The 12705-nt window shown below is 41.6% G+C and overlaps 1 protein-coding gene across 1 annotated transcript in view; it reads left to right on the forward strand.

Annotated features, from left to right (window-relative positions):
- SLC24A3 (solute carrier family 24 member 3) overlaps positions 1 to 12705 on the forward strand; it is a 560288-nt gene that overhangs the window by 68432 nt on the left and 479151 nt on the right. Inside the window, exon 2 of the mRNA XM_033939286.1 lies at positions 6208 to 6339. Within this exon, the coding sequence (XP_033795177.1) occupies positions 6208 to 6339 (132 nt within the window). The remainder of the gene's footprint in view (positions 1 to 6207; positions 6340 to 12705) is intronic.

Raw genomic sequence — 12705 nt, forward strand, 5'->3', positions numbered from 1 at the left:
AAATATGTAGACCTTCTGATAAATGGTTCGACTCTGAACTTCTCCTATCAAAAAAGCTCTGCAGACAACTAGAGAGAGATTGGAAAAAAAATAAGAGCTTAGAACACACTAAAACAGCATGGAGAAATCAAATTAACCAATACAAAACCAAACTCAAGGAAAAACGGAAAGCCTACTACTCCAAAATGATAGGCACAAAAATCCCAGACACAAAAAAGCTATTCAACCTGGTAAAGAACCTCACTGATACTAAACCTTACCTTGCCACTCAAGGAACCCACCCACCGACAGCCATCCACCTAGCAGACCACTTCAAAAACAAGATCACCAATATCAGAACTGCATTCATCAACACACCCACCCGTCTCGAAAAGATAACAACTAACCCAACAACAGGTGAAGCCATCATAGCAGACAGAAGCTGGTCCAACTTCCCAATCCTACTTTGGTCGGATATGAACCGACTCTACAATAAATACAGCCATGTTTCCAGTGAACTAAATAATTGCCCCACCTACCTGTTATCAAACTCCTCCACCACATTCAAAACCAACCTCATGCTATGGATTCATTCCACATTAACAGAAGGCCAATTCCCACAGGACCTAGGAGAGATCTTAATAACCCCAATCTTGAAAGATCACAAAGGCCCAATAGATAGCCCCTCCAACTATAGACCCATCGCTTCAATTCCAATATACGTCAAAATAATAGAAGGCCTAGTTACACAATACCTCACAAACTATCTGGAAAAACATAACCTACTCCACCCCTCACAATCAGGATTTCGAACTAACCATAGTACAGAAACACTACTGGTCTCACTTCTTGATACAGCAAGGCAACACATCAGTAAAGGAAAAAAGATGATACTAATACAACTCGACCTCTCTGCAGCATTTGACCTTGTTGACCACACCTTATTACTACAGATACTCGACGCCATAGGGATCTCAGGCAAAGTCTACAATTGGTTTCAAGGGTTCCTCAAATCAAGAACCTATAAAGTAAAATACAATGATATCAAATCAGAACCATGGGCAAATCCCTGCGGAGTCCCACAAGGATCACCTCTCTCACCTACGCTCTTCAAACTCTTTATCTCCTCCCTTGGAGCCACCTTAGATAACCTAAATGGCACATCCTTTAGCTACGCAGACGACATCACCATACTCATCCCCTTCGACCCATCAGAGCCTTCCACCACAGCAAAGCTGGAAACTACCCTAGATACTGTAGAAAAAGGGATGATAGATCACAAACTAAAACTAAACTCTGAAAAAACAAAATTCCTTTTGCTCGAAAAGGCCAAAACTCCTACCATCACAGAACTGATAATCAAAAATACCAAATACCCAATACAACCCGAATTAAAACTCCTAGGAGTTACCATAGACAGATGTTGCACAATGCAGTCTCAAATCAACAAGACGACCCAGAAAACTTTTCTCACCATGAGAAACCTACGTAAAATCAGAAAATTCTTCAACCAAACACAATTCAGACTAATTGTACAATCCCTAGTCTTAGGTCTGCTGGACTATTGCAACTCCCTATATCTTCCTTGTCCAGCCATTATGATAAAGCAACTCATAGAAACATAGAAATAGACGGCAGATAAGGGCCACAGCCCATCTAGTCTGCCCACCCTAATGACCCTCCCCTACCTTTGCCTAGTGAATAGAGCCCACGTGTCGATCCCATTTGGCCTTAAAATCAGGCACGCTGCTGGCCTCAATCACCTGCAGTGGAAGATTATTCCAGCGATCAACCACCCTTTCAGTGAAAAAGAATTTCCTGGTGTCACCTCATAGTTTCCCGCCTCTGATTTTCCACGGATGCCCTCTTGTTGCCGTGGGTCCCTTGAAAAAGAAGATATCTTCTTCCGCTACGATGCGGCCCGTGAGATACTTGAACGTCTCGATCATGTCCCCCCTCTCTCTGCGCTCCTCAAGCAAGTATAGCTGCAGTTTGTCTAACCTTTCTTCGTACGGGAGATCTTTGAGTCCCGAGACCATCCGGGTGGCCATTCTCTGAACCGACTCCAATCTCAGCACATCTTTGCGATAATGTGGTCTCCAGAATTGCACACAGTATTCCAGGTGGGGCCTCACCATGGATCTATACAATGGCATAATGACTTCCGGCTTACGGCTGACGAAACCCCTGCGTATGCAACCTAGGATCTGTCTTGCCTTGGATGAGGCCTGCTCTACCTGACTGGCAGCCTTCATGTCCTCTCTGACGATCACCCCCAAGTCCCGTTTGCTACCGTTCTTGTTAGGATCTCACCATTAACTCCAGACTATACAAAACACCGCCCTCAGACTGATCTACTCACTTAGAAAATATGATCACATAACAACTGCCTTCTTAGACTCCCACTGGCTACCCATACAAGCACGAATTCAATTCAAATTCCACTGCCTATTATTCAAAGTAGTACACGGCTCTTCCCCCTCCTACATAAACAACCGCTTAAACCAGATCTCCACCTCAAGACACAGAAGAACTCCGAACCCTTTTGCCTTCCTCCCACTCAAAGGTACACAACGCAAGAAAATGTTTCACAACCTTCTGGCAACATAAGCAGCAAAACTCAACCATTCCATCTCCAACTTACTGACAACTTCAAAACATTTCGTAAAGAAATCAAAACCCTGCTTTTCAAAAAATTCATCCAAATATCTTAAACCCTCTACACCTACCTCCAACTAATTCACCTACCTCCAGACAACTCACCTACCGCCAGATAACTCTCCCCAAATACCCCACTTAAACACATTTCAAGTAAACAGACCCCTAAATAGATTGTAATCTTGCCTACTCTAACTGTATTCCATTTGCTAATTCACCCAGTTCGGCACAGTCAGTTTACTATCCAACCTGTAAGGTCCCCTAGAATTCTACCCCCTTATAAAAAAAAAAAAAAAAATGTATCTTCACTGGAAAATGTCCAGTCAAATCTTCTGTAATGTGATCCTCACTGGAAATGTCCAGTCAAATCTTTTGTAATCCGCCTTGAACTGCAAGGTATAGGCGGAATAGAAATCCGTAATGTAATGTAATGTAATGTACTAATTATTGGCACTTATAGGGGAATTCATCAAAGGGCACTTCTGCATTAGTGTACACTAATTACATTAGTATATGCTAAATGCTGAAGACGCCCTTTATATTCCTATGCGTGTCTAATTATTAGTACACACTAACACAATTAGTGCTTGCTAATGTGGCACTCTTTGATGAATTCCCCCCTAATTGGCATTAATTAAAATTTGCACGCATATCTCTAGGTGCCAGGATCCATGCATAAATGTGTGGATACAAAAAGGGAGAACAGCTATGGGAGGGCATGGTTTGATCAAGCTCATTCCTGGAATTTAGGGACCCAGATTCACTAACCTGCCCGATCGGGCCCAATCTGGGCAGGTCCAACAAATTCAGGAATGAAAAATATGCAGATGTGGGCGGTTGTATTTGGATTTTCAAAAAGCATTTGAAGAAATACCTCATGAAAGACGTCTGAGGAAATTAGAAAGCTATGGAACCTACAGGGTTAAAACAAAGAAAGAAAAATCAGAAACATGATCCAACCCCTGTGGAATTCCCCAGGGATCACCTCTGTCTCCCACACTATTCAACCTAAACATAGCTTCCCTCAATTCCTGCCCAGACAAACACGACATAACCTCATACAGCTATGCAGATGACATCACCATACTCCTCCCCTTTGACCATCCAGAGCCCACCATGACAGGCACAATACACAGAAAACTTGAAACAGTAGCAACATGGATGACAGAACACAAACTAAAATTTAACTCTGAAAAAACAAACTTCATCCTCCTAGAAAAAAGCAAAACTCCTACCTTAACAAACCTAGTAATAAACTTGATCTCATATCCCATTCAACCCATGCTAAAACTTCTTGGAGTACTGATTTACAGAGGGTGTACCATGCAACCACAAATCAACAAAATAATAAAAGCATCATTCACAACTATGAGAAACCTAAGACAAATTTGAAAATTCTTTGACAGGAAACAATTCCAACTTTTGGTACAATCTCTTATCCTTGGACTAATAGACTACTGCAACATATTATACCTCCCCTGCCCAGCGGCCATGATAAAGCAACTACAAACAATACAAAATATAGCCTTAAGACTCATCGATCCATTGAAAATATATGACCACATCACAGAGGCATACCACGACTCACACTGGCTCCCAATACAAGCAAGAGTACACTTCAAATTCTATTGTCTACTATTCAAAGCTATTAACAGAGACAGCCCAGCCTACTGGAACAACTGACTAATTCAAGCCACCTCAACCAGACACAGAAGAACCCATTTACTATTCACACACCTGCCAACCAAAAATGTAAAACGAAGAAAACTATATGACAACCTAATGGCCACCAGAGCAGCAAAATTAGACAGACAAATCACCAATCTGCTGTCTTCGACCACAGACTACAAAACCTTCAAAAAAGAAACAAAAACTCTACTCTTCAAAAAAATACATAAAACCCATCTAACACAACCAGTTCCTTCTCAAGCTCCACCTACCACACTGTCTACTCCTATCAAATCTAAAATGTTCTAATTACCCAACACGTATTACCATAATTTCTCAACAATTCTTATGTATTCCACCTATATATCTTGTAACTTCATGACAATTCTTATGTAATCCGCCTTTAACCGCAAGGTAATGGTGGAATAGAAATCACTAATGTAATGTAATATCCTATTATGGATTAAAAACTGGTTAAAAGACAGAAGACAGAGAGTAGATTTACATGGTCAATATTCTCACAGGAGAAGGGTGAATATAAATTTTTTTGGGGAGTAATAATAAATAATAAAAATAATTTGGGGGAGTTGGGTATATTTTTTGGGATAAATAGAGGGACATAAAAAAAAAGTCTAAATCTCTTTTTGGCCTAAGGCACTAGGCACCTAAAGTTGGCAGCAGGGAAATGTTCATTCTCAAAAAAAAAAAAAAAAGTCCAAAATGTGTTTTTTTGTTCAAGAATGGCCTATCTGTATGTTCAGACATTTAATTGCCTAGACTGCCACTATGTCTAGCTTTAAAACATATTCCCAACCAAAAATTTGCCAAAGTCCCAAATGCCTAAACCAAGACCTTTTAGGCATAGGAAGGGACAATCCTTCGCCTAACAGCACAATTCTCTAACCGGCGTCTGTCATAAGCGCCAGTTAGAGAATTGGGGAACCTGTTTCCCCTCCCCCCTATGCCCAGTCCCTCCTGCCATAAACAGCACAATTCTCTAACCGGCGTCTGTCATAAGCGCCAGTTAGAGAATTGGGGAACCTGTCGTCCCCCCCCCCATGCCCAGTCCCTCCTGCCATACACTCCCGAAGCTGCCCGCAACGATTGCTGGCAGGATAGATGCCCAATCTCTCTTGCTGGACATACCCCCAAACCCCTGAATGATCACTATGGTTTTCTTGGCCTAAAATACCAATGCCTACCTCAATTCATGCCCAAACTCTGCTCCAAATCACACCTACTTGTGTGGTTTTTATTTATGTGAACTTTTTGATATGAACAATTTGAAATATTTATTTACCACTTATAACCTAACTGATTTATATTCAAGTACTCAAGCATTTTTCCCTATCTGTCCCACACTCTATCTAATGTACCTGGGGCAATGGGGGGATTAAGTGACTTTCCCAGGATCACAAGGAACAGCATGGGATTTGAACCCACAACCCCAGGGTGCTGAGGCTGTAGCTCTAATCACTGCACCAATAAATACATACTAAAAGAAGAATTATTGACAGGACTCATGAGGAAGCTAGCGATGCAAATTGCCAAGAGTGAAATTATATCCTGTGTGTGTAACCACTTCTGATAGTCCTGTTGTTATTATCAACTATTCTTGAAGCATTACCTTGGTATTTCTATGATAAAAACTATTCCCCCTTTTATGAAGTCATGCTAAGCTTTTTTTAATGCCAACTGCAGTGGTAAAAGCTCCGACACTCATAGAGCTAATACCGCTGCGGCAGGCAATTAAAAAAAGCCTAACGCGGCTTCATAAAATGAGGCTTACTGTATTAGTTGGTTTCAATTTTTGGTGATATAAGATGTTTTGAAAGCACTAAGAGGGCCGAGGATCCTCATTTCTGGCAATAAAATGATCTCACACATTTTTTTCCCCTCTAGATTATGATGCCCTAAGCTATCATGTGGAAACTAGCGAGAGGTGGAATGGAAGAAGGTTGCTGTGGGCCACTGAGGAGAATGCCACTGAGGACTGGGAGGAGCCATTACGTCGCAAGAACTGCACAGAGCCAGGTAAGAACAGCTGTTTTTCCCTGATTCTCAAGCAGTATTTTCCACACTGGTGTTGCTCAGGGAGTCACCTAGTTCCAGAAGAACCTTACGACACTGAAGATGCCTTAGGCTATAGCTTGAGTCAACTCTTTGGGAAGTACTTGTGACTGAGGAGCTGGGCATGATAAGCTTGTTAAAAAAAAAAAAAGTGCATATAAAAACTGCTGCTAACTTTTGTGAGCAGACAAAGAGACTCTAGAATAAGGATTTAATTTACATGATGATATTGTCTTATAAGTAATGCAATCAGTATAAATTGAATTTGAAAATACTGCCATGAATGTTAAATGCTCAAGCTATATTTGCATGTATCAAGAGACCCTGTATGAGCAGATCTAGATGTAAGTATATGAATTTTGAGTATATGATTTCCAGACTAAATCATATGGAGATATATAGTGCAGGCATCTTCATTGCCACTGAATGAAAATCAGAACTGTTCAGTCAGGAAGGTTCATGTGGCGTGAAATTAAAATTGCTGAATTAACCCACTTTTTCGGGGGTATGGTTTGCTTAAGTTATGTTAACCTTGCCAAAAGAAATACATGTTTCTTTTTTTGTTTAAGACTACTATGTGTACAAATGCCCTGTAGGCGTTTCTAATTTTACAAAGCAAAGGTAAAAAAAAAAAAAAATTCTCAAATACATGGAGGGACATTTTTGATAGGACGTCTACGTCTGACTTTGGATGTTTCCACAAGGACGTCCAAAAGTCAGATTGGGAAAATTACTATTTTTAAAACTTCAAGATGTCTTTTTTTTTTTTTTTAAATGACTCATCTAGACATTCTGGCATTTAGGACACCTATCTATTTTGGCCATTTTCAAAAATCAAAACGTCCAAAACAAGTGGACTGGCCACACAGATGTGCCAAAAGAGCGGTGGGGTACCTTAGGGTGCACTGCTGTGAACTTCACATAAAGGGTGCCAGGTACACATTTCACCATAACCTCTTTATAATGTATGTTTAACTCTCCAACCCCCTCCCCCCAAAAAAAACTGTCTACTGTCCCAATTCCCCTTATGGCTTTAGGTGTCACCAATACCAGTGTTTCTTAACTTCTTCCAAGTACCCCCTAAGCCTAACAAATACCAACCAAGTATCCCTGCCTAAGCTCCACCCCAGACCCGCCGAAGCTCTGCCGTTGCCCATGTCTGTGCGGAGTTGCTGCTGTAGGGGCAATGGAACGTGTTGGCTCTGGCTTGGTGGCAGGGTTAGCTTCGGGGGGGGGGGGCAGCGGGCGGGCAGACAGGGAGGCAGGGAAGGATCCCCTGCGGCAGTGGCTTCAGTGGGGGGCAGGCAGGGATCCCCCAGCAGGAGGTAGGGAGGGTTCCCTGGCAGAAGCCAGGCTGCGTACCACCAACAGACGACCCACCTGTTGAGAAACACTGACCTTTATGGCAGTACAGTAGATTTTGGATGTGTTTTGTGGGCTCACACTTTCCACCATAAATGTAGTGGGTAGGGTGGGATAAGGGCCTGGATCCCCTCTCTATGGTTCACTCCTCCACTCATCAGACTTAGGGTGGGATATGGGCCTGGATCCTCCTCTCTGTGGTTCATTACACCACCCACCAGGCTACACCAGGCACCTGCTTGCAGCTTTTCCCATAATATCTGCAGTTGTCTTAAAGGATGGTATGCATTTTTTTTTCTTTCACATCTTTGGGGAGGGGTGTGTGTGTGTCAGTGACCACTGGGGCGGGGGGGGGGGATGTGAAGGGGGGATCATGCCTTCATGCATGCAGTGGTCATCTAATCAGTTTGGGTACCTTTTTGGCATTTATTTGCTTTTAAATAGGTCTTGCTCTGATCTCTAAATGATACCCTGGACGTCTTAAAAAAAGGTTTGATTATTGCTGCAAGAAGTCCAAGGTCTAAAGCTGTAATAACCCACATAAAACACACCTTTAATGTCAAGGCATGCTTTGCACTTGTATTTGTGCCAAAAAGGGCTTTCTTCTACAGTTCATAGGATGTAATATGTATAGGTGTGATTGGAAATTCTTTGTAATCTGAAAATTTAGCCGGTGGCATCAATATTCCCAGATATTCAATGCAGTATTCCATACTGGGTGCTTAAGATAGGGCTAACTTTTATGTGGTTAAGTGTCACTAATTATCAGCAGATAGCTCGCACAAGTGATTTAACTAGCCAGGAGTTATATCTAACTTGTTAAATCGCTTTTAATATCAAACCCTGTATCTTCTTTTTATCTTAGGAGTCCATATAACACAGTGGTCTCAAACTTAAACCCTTTGCAGGGCCACATTTTGGATTTGTAGGTACTTGGAGGGCCTCAGAAAAAATAGTTACTGTCTTATTAAAGAAATGACAATTTTGCATGAGATAAAAACTCTTTATAGTTTATTAATCTTTCCTTTTGGCCAAGTCTTAATAATATTGTAATTGATAGCTAAAGAGACATATGATCAAGAAACTGTTTTATTTTGCTTTTGTGATTATGATAAACATAACGAGGGCTTCAAAATAGTTTCAAGTTTCAAGTTTATTAGGATTTTATATACCGCCTATCAAGGTTATCTAAGCGGTTTTACAATCAGGTACTCAAGCATTTTCCCTATCTGTCCCGGTGGGCTCACAATCTATCTAACGTACCTGGGGCTATGGAGGATTGAGTGACTTGCCGAGGGTCACAGGGAGCAGCGTGGGTTTGAACCCAGAACCCCAGGGTGCTGAGGCTGTAGATCCAACCACTGCGCCACATGTGGCCCCCGGGCTGCGAGTTTGAGACCACTAATATAACAGCAGTTAGCCCGCTCTTAACATTTTCCTTTGGTTTCTGTGTTTGTCTCCTGCTGCAGTTGGACCATAAATGGGTTCATCAGAGCCTATAACTGCAGCGGGATGTTATTTTACACCTGTGCTGTTGCTGTTGTCATCATTAAGTTCAAGTTGCAGGTTTCAAGTTGTAGTTCCACGTGATATCTCACTGTATGGTTATACCTTCACAGCAATTTACAGTGCCTAAGGTGGGCACCTTTTCATTCTGGGCAATGTGCAGCCAGTTTGACATACTCCTTTTCCTTTCTGTCATGCTTGAAATTGTAGTCGTCATCGAGATGTGGTATAGATGTCGCCACATGAAGGTGCTTAGCAAGAGCTGGTGAGAAAAATCTGTTCCCTGCCTCATAGAAATGAACAGCAATTTGCAATCTCTGCAAACAAACTTTGTTGTGATATAAAAACTGTGCATTTGCTCCTGGGGGAATTTTACACAATTTTATTTATTTATTTAAAAACTTATACCCTGCTAGTGGTTCACAAGATACATATAGTTTTAAAAAACAATACAACAAATATTTTTTAAAAACCTCTCCAATGGTATTATTAAAGTGAGCAGCTTTCAAGAAAAGGCCTCTATAAATAGTCATTTTTAACACCTTTATAAATTTCTCAGTGTCGGAGAGTTTCCTAAGTGACCCTGTCAGATTATTCCATAGTAGCACCTCGCCATTGAGATTACTGAAACCCTTGTTTTTATGTAATGTACGCTTGTCAGCCCTTCGCTAACTACCCGTAATGTCCCCTCTGACCTCAGGGCTCGACCTGGTTGATATACTTCTAGCACCTGAGCCAGATACCAGGGGATATAAAAGTGTATCACTTTAAAAATCAACAAAAGAATTTTAAAAACAATCCAATATTTTGCCATACAGAATTCCCATCCTGTGCATAGTTCTGCTTGTTGCATAATAATAAGTCCTGTGGAAAATAATATATGTTAATGGCATTAGCACATGCTGTTAGAAAGTCACCCTAGTCAAAGTTTAATTGATGTGCAGGTGAAAGTTTGGCTCAGACTGTGGAGAAAGTGAAGGAAGGCAGAAAGATTCTACTGGACACAGCTGGGCATCTGAGCTGAGGCAGTTGTTCCCAAACCTGTTCTGGGGGATCTTGGTTCCCCAAAACCTGTCTTTTGTCCAAACACCTATTCCCAGACAACCCTGATGGTGCCCAAATGTGCGTGCGCACGCACACACACACACTCTGTATAGGAATCCATTTCTTTGTCTTGTTTATTCAGGACAGATTATGAACTCATACACTCATAGAAAGAAAGAAGGTTACCCACTAAATCAATATTCTTATAGCCCAAATTCCCACACAAAGCACTAAGGAAAGCTAGCACAAAATAATAACATACATTTCTACTGTATAAAGGCAGGGACAACATTTGGGGGTAAAACACCCCCTGAAACCAGAATGGGAAGAGTCCAATTTGCTGGACCCTGAGCCCAGTCTTTATAGTATTCTGTTGCATATACATTAGCTTAGATGACCTCAGGGTCAGATAATAAACCTCCTTGTTTTGTCTAATCTTTTTCATGTTTCGCTCATCTCTTTCATGTCCCATTTGCTCATCTGGATTATGTCCATTGCCAACAAATGTAAATTGGGCCTCCTAATTGGAAAGCAATGATTGACTTTTGGCTATTGACATCGCCTTATCGTCCAGGAGGCCTCCTACTTTTTCCATGATCCCATCATGCGATATGTGTCTTATCAGGAACAAACACAAACAAAAAACAGAGATAAGATACTAGGGCTAGATTCACTAAGCAAACCGATCGTGTACCAATCGGTTTGTAACCTCTTTGTGACTCGATTGTACTCTGGCCCGATTCACTTACTTCTCTGCCGACCATCCTTCGATCCGCGCATGCAAATGAGGGGAACCGATTCACTAACCAAAACCCTGCAACACTGACTGGGCTGGCCAATCACAAACAAGCGACTGCTGAGGACCAGTCGATCAAGCCCTTTCCGACTGCCCTGTCTTCTGCCGCCCTACTCCCTGCCCTGTCAGCCCCGATCTCCTGCCTACCCCGATTATGCTAGTTTGCTATTTTATGTTGAGGTTTGGAATAATTCAACTGTGCCTTCCATCATCGATTAAATCAAAAGCAGCTATCTTTGCTTCCAAGTCTGCCTAAGGCCCATTTGGCTAGTCCTTTATTGCTGCTTTTAACATCTTTATTTTTTACTTTATTTGCTGCTATAATCGCCGTTTTATCTATTCCTTTGTTCTTATTTTCACTCGTTCACAGAAACTCCTCCTGCCCTGATCTCCTGTGCCTGTCCCGATCCATGCAGTGCAAGCCGGTGGTTTTAACCCATGGGCTTAAAGTGGGTTAAAATCACAGGCTTCAAAAAAGTTGAAAAAAAGAAAAAAAAAAATTCTCTGCCGGGCCCAGAGGGCCAGCGCATGCGCAGACCATCTACTGACGGTCTGCGCATGCGTTGCGATCGCTATAGAGCAATCTGGGCAGGCAGTTGGGGGCGTGATTCCAATCGCCCTCATTTGCATGAGGGCAATTAGTGAATCTAGCCCTAGGGCTTTTTAGGGAGTTAAACTGGGCCTCTCACAAACCAATACAGTAATGGCTTATTATAGTGCCATATCTATAGCAGTGGTTCCCAACCCTGTCCTGGAGGAACACCAGGCCAATTGGGTTTTCAGGCTAGCCCTAATGAATATGCATGAAGCAAATTTGCATGCCTATCACTTCCATCATATGCAAATCTCTCTCATGCATATTCATTAGGGCTAGCCTGAAAACCCGATTGGCCTGGTGTTCCTCCAGGACAGGGTTGGGAATCACTGATCTATAGTGTGAAGCCAGCAGAGAAGTTTGGGCACTAAAAATTAGTGGCTTATTATATTATGTTCCAGATGTCTAGTATTCCTCTACCCATGAACCCACTTGGTATGAAACCAATTGTTGAGAAACTTGCAGAATGAGGACCATTTTGGCGTCCAGTATTCTGCCAGCTAATAACACCGGTTTATAGTGAGAACTGAAAAGGAGGTAAAGTCAGAAAGTCTAAGGTAGTCTTATTTATTTATTCAATTTTCTATACTATTATTCTCCCAAGAGAACTCAGAACGATTTACATGAATTTATTCAGGTACTCAAGCATTTTTCCCTATAAGCAGCTAATTATAAAAAGAAATAGAGTCGGAACCAAGCTTCAAAGAGGAGAGAACGAGGTCTGTGTGTTTTTCTCACGGTCTTGGCTCTATGCTCAGTCCTTATCTTCCTGCAAGCAACAGAGTCCCTTCCCCAATTATCTCAGTTTCAATAGCCAAGGTGTCAATTTTGCACCTGATTCTTCTGCCACTGGGTTAAAAAATAAAAGTTGTAGCAGAGATGGTTATGGGAAAAATTAAAGTAGAAAATATTTTTGTAGTTTTTTTTAAAATTATATTCGTGAACATAACATCACATATCATAACTTGAAATCCTGACGATCTTAGCGATCATAGACAATTATGTTGCAGACTATTGTCTGTTCCCA

This window comes from Geotrypetes seraphini, chromosome 3 (genome assembly GCF_902459505.1).
Source record: "Geotrypetes seraphini chromosome 3, aGeoSer1.1, whole genome shotgun sequence".
NCBI lineage: Eukaryota > Metazoa > Chordata > Amphibia > Gymnophiona > Dermophiidae > Geotrypetes > Geotrypetes seraphini.